The sequence below is a fragment of the Nycticebus coucang genome, chromosome 8, assembly GCF_027406575.1.
Source record: "Nycticebus coucang isolate mNycCou1 chromosome 8, mNycCou1.pri, whole genome shotgun sequence".
NCBI lineage: Eukaryota > Metazoa > Chordata > Mammalia > Primates > Lorisidae > Nycticebus > Nycticebus coucang.
The window spans coordinates 109,895,314-109,911,521 of NC_069787.1; the positions used below are offsets into that span (position 1 = coordinate 109,895,314).

The 16,208-nt window shown below is 40.9% G+C and overlaps 1 protein-coding gene and 1 pseudogene across 3 annotated transcripts in view; both read left to right on the forward strand.

Moving 5' to 3' along the window:
* The first annotated feature begins 5,716 nt into the window (after positions 1 to 5,716).
* The window catches only part of U2SURP (U2 snRNP associated SURP domain containing), a 73,200-nt gene continuing 62,708 nt past the window's right edge, over positions 5,717 to 16,208 (forward strand). For all 3 annotated transcript variants that reach the window (XM_053599202.1, XM_053599200.1, XM_053599201.1), the window contains exon 1: positions 5,717 to 5,861. In XM_053599202.1, coding sequence (XP_053455177.1) covers positions 5,817 to 5,861 — 45 coding nt within the window. In that variant the 5' untranslated portion in view covers positions 5,717 to 5,816. The remainder of the gene's footprint in view (positions 5,862 to 16,208) is intronic.
* Positions 9,602 to 11,066, forward strand: LOC128591596 (nucleophosmin-like; annotated as a pseudogene).

Consider the following 16,208-nt stretch of genomic DNA (forward strand, 5'->3'; position numbering starts at 1 on the left):
GTGGTAACACAGTACTCCCCAGATGTTGCGTCTGCTGGTTCTCATGAACTGCCATGGGTACCTCGAGTTTTCCTTTGTCTCATGCATATGTACACACACACACACATACACACACTCTTTAGGAACCCTCATTTCCACATCACTCCATCTGGGCCATCCTGGGTTTTATTAACCTTGTTGAACAGAGTAATGGCTACACAGTAAGGGTATTCTCATCAGGACCATAGTTAAAATTGCAATTTCTATTATCTTTAAAATGTCACCAGCTTATTCTTGGGCTATAGGCTTTTTGATACCATTTTTACATATCTCTTACCTCTTAGGCATTTGCAGTTTAAAAAGGAAAGCCAGGCTCAGTGCCTGTAACTCAATGAATAGGGCGCCGGGCATATACACAGAACCTGGCGGGTTCGAGCCCAGCCCCAGCCTGCTAAACAACGACAACTGCAACCAAAAAATAGGCGTTGTGGCAGGTGCCTGTAGTCCCAGCTACTTGGGAGGCTCAGGCAAGAGAATTGCTTAAGCCCAGGAGTTTGAGGTTGCTGTCAGCTGTGACGCCACAGCATTCTACCAAGAGTGACATAGTGAGACTTTGTTTAAAAAAAAAAATAAATAAATAAAAAGGAAAGCCACTGCTAATTACTATTGTTGAAGGAATTCTATAATCAGTAAGTAAGCCAGGTGGCTTTTTTTTTTTTTTTTGGTGGGAAACGAAAGGGGAGAGAAGCTGCTGTTGCCACTTCAATCTTGCTTGTATGACTAGCATTGCGGGGTGACTGCAGGGCAGGCAATGGAGCTCATCAGAAAGAATCTTCCACTTACTACAGACCACACTCTCCTTGAAGGCTGTTCCCTGACTATTCCTAGAAGCAGCTAAGATCTCTCTTGGCAGAAGAGGCTGAATCTGGTTTTAGCTGTCTTTTTCTTTCTTCAGAACCCTGGCAAGTACTGGAAACTCAATAAATGCCAAATGAACAAATGGATGGGATTGTGCTTTCAACACCCTATATCCTGAAGCCTAGATAGCAGGGAAAGCTGCTTAGTTTTTTTCTAGAATAAAAGCATCACCAAGTAGGAACAGTACATTGGCATAATAGGAGGTTTAGCAATCATTTTTAAGGTGTCTATTTTTTAGCATGCAGCCATTCATGTTGTTTTGGTTTGGTTTTTAAAGATAGGGTCTGTGTTCTCTGGGTTGGAGTACAGTGGAGTGATCATAGCTCACTGCAGCCTTGAACTCCTGGGTTCAAGCAATACCCCCCAAACCCCCTAGCCTCCTTAAATAATGGGATTACAGGGAGGCATGAGCCACGAGCCACCATACCTGGCTAATTTCTTTTTTTTTTTCAGTTTTTAGAGACAAGGGTCTAGGTATGTTGCCTAGGCAGGTCTCCAACTCCTGGCCTAAAGTGATCCTCCTGCCTCAGCCTCCCAAAATGCTGGGGTTACAGCTTTATTTATGTTAACTGTCCGTTTCACTCCACTTTCCTGTTTTTTTTAAAAAACAACATTAAAACATTTTGGGTGAGGGGGCCTCTAACAATTATTATGAGCCCTAGGCACTGCTAAGTGCCTAATAAGCCAGTTTTTGTTGGTGCCTGGGAGACTGGTTGTTAATGTTAATCATCACCACTGGGTAAGAATTACATTGTATGTCAGGAGACTGTAATGGTTGCAAGCTAGCACCATGTGTGGTAAAGGCTCGGCTAGGTGGTATGTGTAGCCCCTTTCTCAAAAAGTTGCTGTGGGCCATCTCACCTGCCTAGTATTGCCGTATTGCCAGATGTTTTCATTTTTAAGAAAAGCTGGAAACCCTGATTTTAATGTAAAATCTCCGAATTTTAAAATGCAAGCTCAAATTTCAGAGAAAAAAAAAAAACTCCCTTGAACTAACCAAAACACCTCCAAGGACTGTATATGGCACTACTCTATAAATTCCATTAAACGTAGTTGCTTCAGGGAAAATCCTAAAAACAAATGGCAGGTGTGGGGAATATCAAATAAACACACAAGAGAAAAATGGCACGGTTTTAGAATGACTGAAAAAAGGTAACACTAACTTGAGTAAATTGTATGATTCTTACCAGTATGTGGTCTCTTAGCAATAATTGTGAATCTAATTAAAACTTTCAGGTCCTATAGAATTCCATTTGGGCTGTCTCACCCTCTTTAATTTGTAGTTTGAGTAATAGGGCCATAATTTCATGACTTAAATGTATTAAAGAGAACTCTGCTTCAAATTACGATTTTAAATTTCTAAAAGTCTATTTAATTAGGCCTTAATAAAGGCCTATGTGTTTCTTTTTTTTTTTTAATTTTATTTTCATTTTTTTTTAGAGACAGAGTCTCACTTTATCACCCTCGGTGGAGTGCCATAGCATCACAGCTCACAGCAACATCCAACTCCTGGGCTTAGGCGATTCTCCTGCCTCAGCTTCCTGAGCAGCTGGGACCACAGGTGCCCACCACAATGCCCGGATTTTTTTTGTTGCAGTTTTGGCCTTGGCCGGGGCTGGGTTTGAACCCACCCTCGGTATATGGGGCTGATGCCCTACTCACCGAACCACAGGTGCCGCCCCAGGCCTATGTGTTTCTTTTTTTTTTTTGTGGTTTTCCGCCAGGGCTGGGCTTGAACCTGCTACTTCCGGAATATGGGACTGGCGCCCTACACCTTTGAGCCATAGGTGCCGCCCACCTATGTGTTTCTTATAGTCAGGTCACACTTGTCTGACTTGCTTTGGGGAAGAAGTCTTCATTCCTTTGTTTTTAACTTTTTTTTTAAGAGACAGTTTCACTTTGTCGTCCTTGGTAGAGTGCCATTGCATCACAGTTCACAGCAACCTCTAGCTCTTGGGCTTAGGTGATTCTCTTGCCTCAGCTTCCCAAGTAGCTGGGACTATAGGCACCCGTCACAACGCTTGGCTATTTTTTTGTTGCAGTTTGGCTGGGGCCGAGTTCGAACCCGCCAACCTCGGTGTATGGGGCCGGTGCACTACTCATTGAGCCACAGGCGCTGCCAGCTCTTTAGGGTTAATACTGTATTTAGTAATTGAGAAGAGGTCTCTTTCTCTTACCTGGGTTATTTAGAGTGCAGGGGTGTCATCATAGCTCAGTGTGGCCTCTGACTCTTGGTATTAAGCAATCCTGCTTCTGCCTAGTAGTGTTCTGGCAATGTCACAGGCTGATTTTGTCACTGCAAAGTGAATATATGCAGCTTTTTGATCAAATCTCCAGTGCTACTCCTTTACTAAGGCTGAGTACAGTTTGTCATGCCTGTAATCATTAACACTTTGGGAAGCTGAGGTGGGAGATTACTTGAGCCCAAGAGTCTGAGACCAGCCTGGGCAAATAACGAAATTTCATCTACAAAACATAAAAAAACTTAGCTGGGCTTGGTGGTGAAAGCCTGTGACATTGCCAGAACACCACTAGGCACACAGAGTCTCCCTTCATCTCAGCTGATGATTTCACTTTCTTAGACTGTAAACAGTTAAGATCTAGTGTGATGAGCTCCTTGAGTAGGAAAGTATAGGTTCCTATGGAAACAGAAACAAGGTCTCTGACTTAGCCTTGGTGGGGGAAGAAGTGACATCTTCCTTAAGAGCTGAAGATTGTTTAGACTTCACAATTACAGGTCAGGGCAAGAGTGAGGGAAGTAGTCCAGAACTGACAAAGTGTGATAGGATGCAAGATTGAAAACAAATTCAACTGGATTGGAGATTTCAAAGCAGCATTCTATTTTCATGTCATGTACAACACGTCACTTTCTGAGCATTTCTTGTTTGCTTATTTCCTGTTTTCTGTTCTTCTACCCTTATCCCCTCATACAGAACATGAGGGCTGGCTCGCAGATTCCTCAGTGAAAGGCATAGTCTGTTGTTAATCTTTCCTGAGGGGTCGCCTTGTGTCAAATCCTGTTCTAAGTACTTCCTTCACACCCCACCCCACCAACCGACAAAAATTCTACTTCTTTAGAACTGGCTCAAATGCTTTAAAATTCTCTGTGAAAGCTTCCCATCCCTTCTCCACACTCTTAGTCTCAGAATTACTTATTTCAGAGTTTCCTTAGTTATTGGTCCTTCTTATGGCATCAATTTAATTATGCATAATGTTAGCTGCGTGTTGTCTCTTCCATTGTTCATTAAGTTTTAAATCATGTCAAGATAGTGTATTTTTATCTGGCTCTGTATAAGTCTTATAACCCTTTAGACAGGCTTTTATATACAAAACGGGGCTCAAAAATATTTTGAATAGAATATTTCAAAAATATTTTGAAAGGGCCATGACCAGTTCCTACCCCCACCTCATTCCTCAGAGCAATCTTTTTTTTTTTATTTTGGCCAGGGCTAGGTTTGAACCTTTTTTTTTTTTTTTTTTTTTGGCCGGGGGCTGGGTTTGAACCCGCCACCTCCGGCATATGGGACCGGCGCCCTACCCGCTGAGCCACAGGCGCCGCCCAGGTTTGAACCTTTTAAAACAAAAATATGACCACTTCAACCCTGTTGAAAGCCAATCTTCATCTCAGGATAGAATTCTAACTCCTGAGCACAGTGGTTATCTCAGGGTCCGGTGTTAACTTGCTCTCTTCCACGTCTCCAGCCTGGTCCTTGTTCACACCTGGTCTAACGAACGTCATCTGTTTATGGTGTCCTGCGCGACGAACTGTACTGATTGACGCCCGACGTTTTACGTCAACTACTTCCTCTGCCTGGATTACCCTTTCCACTTTCCTTGCCTGACTCGGTTCAGGCATGACCTTAGCAAGCAAGCTTTCCTAACCCAGATCCTGGTTAAGAATTAAAAAAAAAAAAAAAAAAGTACTAAGCACAAGCTGAGTGCGGTGGCTCACGCCTGTAAACCTGGCACTCTGGGAGGCGGAGGCAGGTGCGTTGCCCTGAGCTCACGAGTTTGAGACCAGCCTGAGCAACACTGAAACCCACCTGTAAAAATAGCGGGCCTTGCGGCGGGCACCTGTGGTCCCAGCTACTCCGGCGGCTGAGGCAAGAGGATCCCTTTAGTCCAAGGGTTTAAAGTTGTTGTGAGCTGTGACGCCACAGCGCTCTACTGAGGGCGACACCCCCCCAAAAGAGAAAAGTTCATGGTGCTCCTTCATTCATGTGATTAAAAATGAAAGCAACAGAAAAGCATAAAATGCAATGTTTAAAATCACACAATTTAACATATGCGATAGATTTATTATAGAATACCGACTGTATTTACGATTTTCTCTCATTCACTGTCTCCACATACCCATTTTGCAGACGCCCTGCACAGCGTCTATCGGATCACGCTCAGGTTTGGTGAAATTCTCGTCTTCTCGGCCACAATCCTATCTCAACAGTCACCATCTTAACATAAGCAGACTGCAAGTTTGATCCCACGTGTGATCGCCTGACTACCGGTCACTTCCAAACGTATTTTCTGAGTTGAAACAAAGCTCTTTCCAGATGGCCAACATATTACTTCTTTAAGGAGCGCTTCCTTTCCCGCCCAGAACATACAATTGGCTGGCATCTATCCAGGGTTGGTGCTGGGATAAGACAGCGACATAGCAAGAGGGACAAGGAAGTCTCTAAACCGTGCGGCTCATAAACGCCTGCAGGCTCCAAGCGTCCCAAGAAAAAAGGCAGAGCGGAAGGGGCTGGGGAAGTTAGCGACACCGGAAGTGACGTGGCCCGGCTTCGCTTGAACTCTTTATCTCGACAGTTGACTATTCGGTCTTGCAGGCGCCCCTGGCGGGCTTCACGGAGATCGGCTCTTTCGGTGCTCGACTCGCCCGTGCTGCTGCCGTCGCCGAAGGAGGGGCAAAGCTCAAGATGGCGGACAAAACGCCAAGCGGATCTCAGAAGGCCAGTTCAAAGGTAATTTCTTTAGAGGACTTCATAAGTCAGTGGGTCTATCACTGGAGCCTGGGAATTACAGATGCTTCTGGCCTACTAGAGGCGAGTGTGGTTGGCGTCCGCGTTCTGGTCTCGACGGTAGGCCCGGGCGCCGCTGTAGTGTGGTGCGCAGGTTGAGAGGCCTGGCGTCTCCCCTTAGTCCCAGCCTGGATTCGGCTCCCGAGTGTCGTGTCCAGGAGGTTGTGGCCGGACTAGTTCTTCCCGCGCTGGACGTTTGAGTCATCACGAATTCAGATTGAGGTCCGAAACCATTAAAACGCGCCCCTGTGTATCAGTGTGTTGTGTCCGAGGGCGCCGGACAGTGAGTGCCTGGGAGACGCGGGAATCGCTTCCTAGTATTTAAGTGTCTGCTGCTTTTTTCTCAGTTTTTTGGTTTTTTTAATTTCATTTCCGGCCTCCCTGGTTTCCTTCTGTGCCTCCAGGGGATGAATAACCTCTAGGATCCCTCGCTGTGACGGAAGGACTTTAAGTGGAAGGACGCGGGGTGGGAAGTGCAGAGGCGGGAGCAACTCTCCTTTGCAGTGCTGCGTAGTCAAGGTTAATGCTGCACTCTACACGTGGTCTTTAACTAACTTTAGGGGAAGTAAAAAAGTAGCACTTCTCTTCAGGGGCTAGGACTCAGTGTTCCACTGACAAGAGAGCTTCCGTAGAATTGGAAGCTACCCAAGATTAGTAAATTGCATCTGAGTTTACCGGGAGCGGTGTGCAGGTATTGTGAAACCAGTGAGTTGTAGAAGTAGTTTATGAGGTTGTGCTTATCAGCGGGTCTCAGTTGCCATCTTGGGCCAGTCATTTCCTTCTTTATGGCTTTGAGTTTCTCATCTCAAATACGATATTAAAAGTAGTAGACATTACCAGGAGATATTTGTTAAGCTTTTTGATGCTGATCCAGGACAGTGTGTAACACTTATAGGTTCTAAGGACTTTTACATCTTAGAGAACATATACGATTATACTTCGGTTATTAGAAAGTTAAGTTTACGGTACAAGGAGAGAGTCTTGTGTTTCCAGTTCTGAGAAACATAATGATCCATTTTATACTCGCTTTCTAATAATCTGAATCCTTATACCATTTGGTGATTTTTACCAAATAGTTTGTAATTAGTGATGGTTTTACCAGTCATCCATCAGTTACATGGTAACTGTGGTAGGGGGCCAATTTTGATTGCTTTACATCATACCTTTGTTACATGTCAATTTTTTTCCCTCCCCATTACATTTCCCCTTCTCCCCTTCCTTGGGGGTTATGGGAGAATAGGTGGATACCTCACTCTTCTTAACAGATTCTTGATAAGAACAGTCCCACTTACTGTTTGGGAGCTATTACTAAAGCTAGCTACATAGTTCATGCATAAGCTTCAAAGTGATATTCTAAGTTTCCTATATTTGAGGCCTTAGATATGTTGAAAACATTTGAATGTTTATGTTCAGGCTTTCTTCTAAAATAGTACTTCTCATGATTATGAATGTGTGACTGTTCCCTTAATTATTTAGATTATCATCTGTTGATGCTATTAACAGATTTCTTACTGATAATCTGTAAAAGAAATTAGAGTATCTTGATTAAAATAGTATTGATGTGATTTCTTCATTAATACGGAGTCTGCATATGTAGTGGAAAGGTAGTGGATTTTGATAACAAGAGGTTTGTGTTCAAATCCTTGACTTGATTATATTTTTGATAATAATTAAGGCAAATTGCTTATACTCTCAAACCTCAGTTTCCTCATTTTTTAATAAGCATATAATTCCTTTTAGTATGATTGATTTAAAGGTTAAAGGAATTAATGTCTATTAAGTACAAAATAAGTCTTCCTTTCCCCTCTTTTTTGTTCTTAGAAGGAATAAAAAGTACTCGGCCGGCACGGTGAATCATGCCTGTAATCCCAGCACTCTGGGAGGCCGAGGCGGGTGGATTGCCTGAGCTCATGGGTTTGAGACCAGCCTGAGCCAGAGTGACACCTTGTCTCTAAAAATAGCTGGGCGTTTACAGGCACTGTAGTTCCAGTTACTCAGGAAGCTGAGGCAAGACAGTTGCTTGAGCCTAAGAGTTTGAGGTTGCTGTGAGCTGTGAGCCCTGATGCTGTGGCATTCTACCGAGGGTGACAAAGTGGGACTCTTTCTCAAAAAGAAAAGAAATAAAAAGTACTTGGTTTTCCAGAATGTCAGAATAAATTTTAACCCTGAGGTTTGGAATCTCAGTTATCAGCAATCAAAATGAATGCCAAAATTGCTGCTTTTTTTTTTTTGAGACAGAGTCATACTTTGTCACCCTTGGTAGAGTACTGTAGTGTCATACCTCTTAGCAATTTCAAACTTTTTTTTTTTTTGTAGAGACAGAGTCTCACTGTACTGCCCTTGGGTAGAGTGCCATGACGTCACATGGCTCACAGCAACCTCTAACTCTTGGGCTTATGCGATTATCTTGCCTCAGCCTCCCAAGCAGCTGGTACTACAGGCACCCGCCACAATGCCCGGCTATTTTTTTGTTGCGGTTTGGTGGGGGCTGGGTTTGAACCCGCCATCCTCAGCATACGGGGCCGGTGCCCTACTCACTGAGCTACAGGTGCTGCCCCAGAATTGCTGCTTTTTATTTCTAATACGGTCCAAAATTTATTTGATAAAGTGTAAGATAATTTTGACTAATGCTGCAGTACTTGGACTTTCTAGTCTTTGTCTCTCTGTTTGATTTCCCTTCCTTTGGAGAGAACACTTTAGTGGTTTGTATTCTACAGTACAGATGCAGTGACCAGAGACTTCTGTTTTATGATTCTTTATAGTTAAATTCCAGTTGATATGGATAGGGATGGTTAGTAATCATATTTCTAGACATTGAGGAAAATGTTAATTTTAAAAGATACAATATGACAAAAATCATTAACATTTCTTAATTACAAAATAGATTAGATAATCTCTACAGTTCATTCTAGCTTTAAAATTATTTTTATGTAGAGTCAAATGACTTTATGCTTATTTGTCCCTGAGGAAAACTACATGCTATTTTTTGTGTAATTTTGCTGTACTTTGTAAAGTCTAGCAAATGAAGACATTCAGCAAATGTTTTAGAGATGAGCTGAAGTTTTCCTATGTGTTTATTCCTGTTTATCACTGGACTAAAATATTATTTGGTGGGGGAGGGGTGTTGATGCCTTGTTATAACTTTGATTTTGAGAGGAGAGACAAAGAGTGTCTATAATTATTTGCTTATAAAGTTGCCAAACATTTTCCCTTAGAATTCATAAAAATTTATTATTTTGACTTTAAGAATTGGTTGCTTGTGCAGCAAAATGAGGATGAGGAGAATGTGGTATTTTCTTGCATTTCCTGTGCTGTATGTGATATTGCTAATATAAAATATTTCATTATTAAACCATGCCTATTAAAAAATGGCAAAAACCCATATTGTCAAAAATTGAGTTAGAGAGGTCAGTAGGTAAAATAGAAATTAGTACTAGCCTCTTTGGACATTCAGTGCTAAATCACTTTGGGAACTATTTTGATTAACTGCCTTTGCTGAATAACAAAAAATATCACTTAAGAAATGAGTAAAATGAGGATCTGTTCAAGGCTTGTAATCCTTAGATAGTTATTATAGCCAGTTTTCATTTTTTGTGGTACCCAAAGATTTAACACATCAACTGTTATATGAATTGTATTTAAGGTACGCTAATTTTGGGCCCCGGAGTTTGTGAAGTGTATGTAATTCATGGATCTCTTGAGCTAATAAAACACTGTGGCCTCAAGGAAAACAATTTTTTTTTTCTAGCATGATAGTAAATATGTTAAGTATGATTAAACAAAACACAAACCTTGAAAATTAGGCTTTCTGTAGGTTGCCAGTTTAGTTTAAACTAAATCTTTATTATGGTATGGTTGAAAATTTATCCTACTCCCTAGTGTGATTCTGTACTGCATGGCTGTTCTTGGAGCAGTAGTCATTTATCTCAGTCTGCCTTCTCTCCTACCTAAGTGCATGCCACAACCCCATGGAAGATTCAGTGGACATGGACATGAGCCCCTTGAGGCCTCAGAACTATCTTTTCGGTTGTGAACTAAAGGCCAACAAAGATTATTACTTTAAGGTGGATAACGATGACTCGGCGCCTGTGGCTCAAGTGCCTAAGGTGCCAGCCACATACACCTGAGCTGGCAGGTTCGAATCCAGCCCGGGGCCTGCCAAAACAACGACAGCTGCAACCAAAAAATAGCCAGGCATTGTGGCAGGTGCCTGTAGTCCCAGCTACTTGGGAGGCAGAGGCAGGAGAATCACTTGAGCCCAGGAGTTGGAGGTTGCTGTGAGCTGTGATGCCACAGCACACTCTACCCAGGGCCACAGCTTGAGGCTCTGTCTCAAAAAAAGAAGAAAAAGGTGGATAATGATGAAGATGAGTACCACTTACCTTTAAGAATGGTCAGTTTAGGGGCTGGTGCAAAGGATGAATTGCACATTGTTGAAGCAGAGGCAATGAATTATGAAGGTAGTCCAGTTAAGGTAACACTGGCAACTTTGAACATGTCTGTAGAGCCAATGGTTTCTCTTGGGGGATTTGACATAACACCACCTGTGGTCTTACGGTTGAAGTGCATTTCAGGGCCTGTGCATATTAGTGGGCGGCACTTAGTAGTTGTGGGAAAAGATCAGAGTCAGAAGATGAAGAGGAGGAAGATGTGAAACTCTTAAGTATGTCTGCAAAGCGATCTGCTCCTGGAGGTGGTAGTAAAGTTCCACAGAGAAAAGTAAAACTTGCTGCTGCTAAAGATGATGGTGAAGAAGATGAAGATGATGATTTTGACGATGAAGAAATTGAAGAAAAAGCTCCAGTGAAGGAATCTCCAGCCAAAAAGGCACAGAAATCAAACCAGAATAAGAAAGGATTCAAAACCAACAACACCGAGATTAAAGGTCAAGAATCCTTCAAAAAACAGGAAAAATCTAAAACACCGAAAGGACCTAGTACTGTAGAAGGCATTAAGGCAAAAAAAAATGCAAACAACTATAGAAAAAGGTGGTTCTCTTCCCAAAGTGGAAGCCAGGTTCATGAATTATGTAAAGAATTGCTTCTGGATGACTGACAGGAGGCTATTCAAGATATCTGACAGTGGAGGAAGTCTCTTTAGGAAAATAGTTCAAAACAGTTTGTTAAAATTTTCCATTTTATTTCATTTCTATAATAGTTGATATCTGGCTGTCTTTTTTATAATGCAGAATGAGAACTTTCCCTACCATGTTTGATAAATGTTGTCCAGGTTCCATTGCCAAGAATATGTTGTCCAAAATGCCTGTTTAGTTTTTAAAGATGGAATTACACACTTTGCTTGGTTTTACGTATGTATGAAATGTTATGATAGGACATAGTGGTAGTGGTGGTCAGACATGGAAATGGTGAGACAAAAATATACCTGGGAAATAAACTCAGTATTTTAATAAAGTAAAAAAAAAAAAAAAAAGAAAATTTATCCTCAATATAAGGTGGTTAGTTTTTTGGGTCGAAGTTGGAATTATGAACCTCCGTTTTCTTGATTGGTACTTTTTAGAAACTTAAATCTGCGGCACTGGTGCTAGAAAATGACTCTTGATGTGGTTAAAAAAAGTTTGTATCTTACTGGATTGAATAAATTGCTTTCTGTAAGTCTAATTTTTGTTTTCTTTTCATTTGTAAAGCAGAGCTATCTGAAGCTTTGTTTTCTTTTGATTTGTATTTCCCTTTTTTTTTGGCTGGGGCTGAGTTTGAACCCACCACCTCCAGCATATGGGACTGGCGCCCTACTCCTTGAGCCACAGGTGCCGCCCTGTTTTCTTTTGATTTGTAAAGCAGAGCTATCTGAAGCTTTGTTTTCCCTAGAAAGTAAATCTAAGATATCCATTTGCCTTAATGGGAAATGAGAGAAGGGCTTATCTGGTGTGCAAGAAGTTGAGGACACCTATCTATCTTTTTTTACAAAAAGCATCATTTTTGAAATAAAAATGAAAACCTGTGACAAGATACTACAATGAAAAATAATATTGCAAATTATTTGCCTCTTATTCTAAGTAGTTTTAACATTTTATTGTATAGCAGCCACGTACTGAATATTTTACTAAAAGCAAGATACATTTGCCAATAGCATTTGAGGTTAATGATACTGTTAGATATCTGTCTATTCCCAAGGAATTAAGTGTTTCACTAGGCCCTTCCTCATTTTGGATAAACTACAGGGTGTTCATAATGTAGTTACAACTTTTCATGTAGTATTGGTAATACTGTGGATGTAATTAAAATAATCATTTTAGGTTTGTTACTTAACTTACACATAGCACCTATCTTAATCGTAAAACATTTTTTTGAGAGGAGAGACCTTGGTTTGGCTTGGATGATAGTATTAAGCTAGGTAGCGGTTACTAATTAATGAATGGAGAGCATAGTATGTTGACAATGTGAAGTGTAATTTTGTTTGGTAGGTGCTTGTTCTGACAAGTTCAGTCAACAGGTATAAATGGAGGCTTTGTTACTTGCTAGGTCTTGTGCTTGATGTTGAAGCAGAACATGTTAAATAAGACATTATCCACTTTTGGGGAGCCTGCTGTCTAGTGGAAGAGAGTAAACACATAAAATAGGACAAAGCAGAGCTATTAGAAGTTTGTAAAAGTTCAGAGAAAGAAGTAACAACTGTTTGAGTGGAAGATGAGGAAGTTTCAAGAGCATAGTGGAATTTGATTGGGTCCTCTGAATAATTAGTAGACTTTTGATGGTAGAGGTATAAAGAGATAGGTGGGTGAGGTGAAGAAAGTAAGTTTCTAGGAAATGGATTGATAAATAGTTTGGTTTAGTTGATGCATAGGGCATTTGCACTGGGAATAAAAGGAGCTGAGGCAGCAAGAGTAAGTTCAAGCTAAATTGTGGAGGGCTTTTGAATGCTGGCAAATAAAATTAGAGAGCCATGGAAAATTTGAGTCAAGAATGTCCTTTAGGGAAACAATTCCAGAGGCATGGTTTAGGGAGAACTTGAGGGTGAGGAGGACCAGCAGTTATTTTATTGCAGTGGTGCTGATAGATATTGAAGATTACTTCAAAAATCTCATTTCAGATCTTCTCCTGGAAAGCTTTCCCTAAAAACCTAGCCCCTGCCCAGTCAAGATTTGCCTACCTTCTGTACTTCTGTGGCAGAGCTATATTGTTTACTTGTCTCTTTATTATTAATAGCTCATAGAGGCAGGAGCTATGTCTTATTTTTACCATGTATCTCTAATACAAGGCGCAGCACCAACCCAATAAGAGATGCCCAGTGAAGGGTTGAAACACAATCATGTCTAAAAAGGAAAAGAAGTGTCCTTATGGAATATCTGTTAGAGATGAGATGAACAGGATTTGACTGGGTTGATTATGGTGAATAAGGAGGGAATCCAGGATGACCCTATGATAACGCCGTTGCTGGCTAACAGTGAGCAGTTTTATTAGGTACCAACCGCTGTTCGTATAGTTGCCTTTCACAACAGTCTGATGAGGCAGGTGCCGTTTAGCTGTACAGTTAAAGAAACTAGGCTCAAGATTACAAAGCTGGTGAGTGCTAAAACAGGAAGTCTGATTCCAAAACTTGTGTGCTTAATGTGTTTACTACTTCCAGATTATGAATGTTTGAGAGTTATGATCCAGTGTCAGAAATAAGGGCAAGAGGAGAAGCTAGTCTGGGAGTAATTCTGGATGTATTGGATTTGAGGAGCTTACATTTAGGTGAAAGTGTCCAGGAGGAAGTTTGGGAAGGGATTGAAACCCAGGAGACCTCCAAGAATGCAGGTTAAGAACTGGAAATGCTTCCTATGGGAGAGATTATGGAGATGAAAGCTGATGCTTTTAGAGGGTGAGAGGAGACAGATATGGGAATGGAGAGCTCTCTAAGCAGAATGGTGTTGGAGGAATGTTGCTCTGGATAGCTTGCTAATTTGGAAACGTGTGGGTCTTTCACTTGAAGTAAAATAGAAGCAGCCAGAAAAAAAATTAGTTTTGTTCGGAGCCAGCAAGATATGTAGTGTAGTTGACTTCATCTTGATCCCCTTAGCAGCCATCAGAATGATCCTTTTGGATTTTCTTGCTGTCCTGCTGCACATCTGTAATATCTGCTTTCTCTGGCCTAAGATAAATTTCTCTTGTGTGTATGTTGCTTTATTGCCTCAAACTTCCTTTCTCATTTCTTGCTTTTGAGTCTTTTCATTTGGATGAGAATTGTGCTGTAGACTTAAGATCTTTAATCATTGTTATTCAGTTAAAGTAGAAAAAGCCCAAACCCAAACTGTAGTTCAGTTCTGGTTAAAAGGAAAAGGCTTTTGAAGTAGTGTTATCTTTACCTTTATCTTGACCTCTAGCTTTAGAAGTTGGTTAGTCTTTTAAAAATCTTATTAACTGCTATTTGCATCTCTCCAACTGTTCTTAAGCCTAAAAAAGCTCCATTTTGAATGCTGTGTAGCTATAGCTGTGTATCTATGGAAAATGTCTGGTTTGCAGTTAAGTATGATTAATGACATTTTAGGTTTAATTGAAATCAGCCGGTACATCGTCCTAAGCCATGCTGTTATTGCTCTGTTTGCAAATTCATCAAATTGTATTATTTGGAATGCTCAGAAAGTGCTACTTTTGAATTGTTTACTTTTGTTTTAGAGATTATTTACTAATTTGGTGACTAATTGGGCAAGTGAGATTGTTTAATGTTATAGAGATTCGTCTTTTAAATGATTTAAGAGTCAGGAAAGATATAACTGTGTGGAAACAGGAACAGTACCTTGGTTTTTGTAGTTTTTCTTTTTATATCCTAGGAGTGATGATTTGGATATGGTGGCGTAGAAGATTAAAGAAGGGCTTTCTTAGCCACTCTCTTGTATGCTTATTCATCTTGGTGAACTTTAGAATTATTAGCAATTCCCTTGCCACTTTGCAAAGATTTCCCTTTGTTATTTTGAGTTGTTGAATGAAATTGTCTTAAATATTAAACAAATGTGGGTTTCATTGACATTACCTTCATATTATTTTTCCATCCATTAATATGATGTATCTTTTCAAAATGTGAGTTAAATAATCCTTGCTAAAGTTTGTGTTTCATTCACAGAGATGGCATATATTCCTTATATTGGTTTTCAGGTGTTTTATATTTTTTGTTGCTATTATGATTAAGATATTATTTTTGTTGTCTAGCAGGTTAATACTGGTATAATGGAAGGCAGTTGATTTGGTTTTTTAGTCCATTCAGTTACTTGACCAAATTTGTTATTTTGACAATAATTGTTATTTATTCTGTTGGATTTTCTAATTTCTAAATATCTGTAAATGGATGAATTTCAAAGTGTGTTTCAAAGTGTGTTTAAATATAAAAAATTTCTTAGGCTGGGCTCAGTGGCTGAGGCCTATATAATCCTAGCACTCTGGGAGGCCAAGGTGCATGGATGTTTGAGCTCATGAGTTCAACTCAAGACCAGCCTGAGAAAGAGTGGGATCCCGTTTCTACTAAAAATAGAAAAACTGGGCCGTGCCTGTGGCTCAGTGAGAAGGGTGCCGGCCCCATATACCAAGGGCGGCGGGTTCGAACCCGGCCCCTGCCAAACTGGAACAACAACAGAAAAATAGCTGGGGGTTGCGACGGGCGCCTGTAGTCCCAGCTACTCGGGTGGCTGAGGCAAGAGAATTGCCTAAGCCCAAGAGCTGGAGGTTGCTGTGAGCTATGATGCCAAGGCACTCTATCGAGGGCAACAAAGTGAGACTGTCTTCAAAATAAATAAATAAATAAATAAATAAAATAGAAAAACTAAGGCAAGAGGATCACTTAAGCCCAAAAGTTGGAGATTGCTATGAGCTATGATGACGCAATGTCACTCTACCGAGGGCGACAGTTTGAGATTCTGTCTCCAAAAAAAAATTTCTTCCATACCATCTTGATCTTTAAAAAAAGATTAGGTAGGAGTGGCTGGGTGTGGTGGCTCATGCCTGTAATCCTAGCACTCTGGGAGGCTGAGGCAGGTGGATTAAGCTCAGGAGTTTGAGACCAACCTGAGCCAGGGTGAGACCCCTGTCCCTACTAAAAATAGAAAAAATGAGTGGGGCTTTCTGGCAGGTGCTTTAGTCCCAGCTAATTGGGAGGCTGAGACAGGAGGATGTCTCAAACCTAGGAATTTGATGTTGCTGTGACGTATGATGCCATGGCACCCTCCCCAGTGCAACAGAAAGAGATCTGTCTCAAAAAAAAAAAAAAAGATTAGCTAGGAGAAGAACATGAATGAGGGGACACAATAAAAACTGGGATTGGGAAAAAGAATGAGATGGAAGCTATCTCATTGCCTGGTTGTCT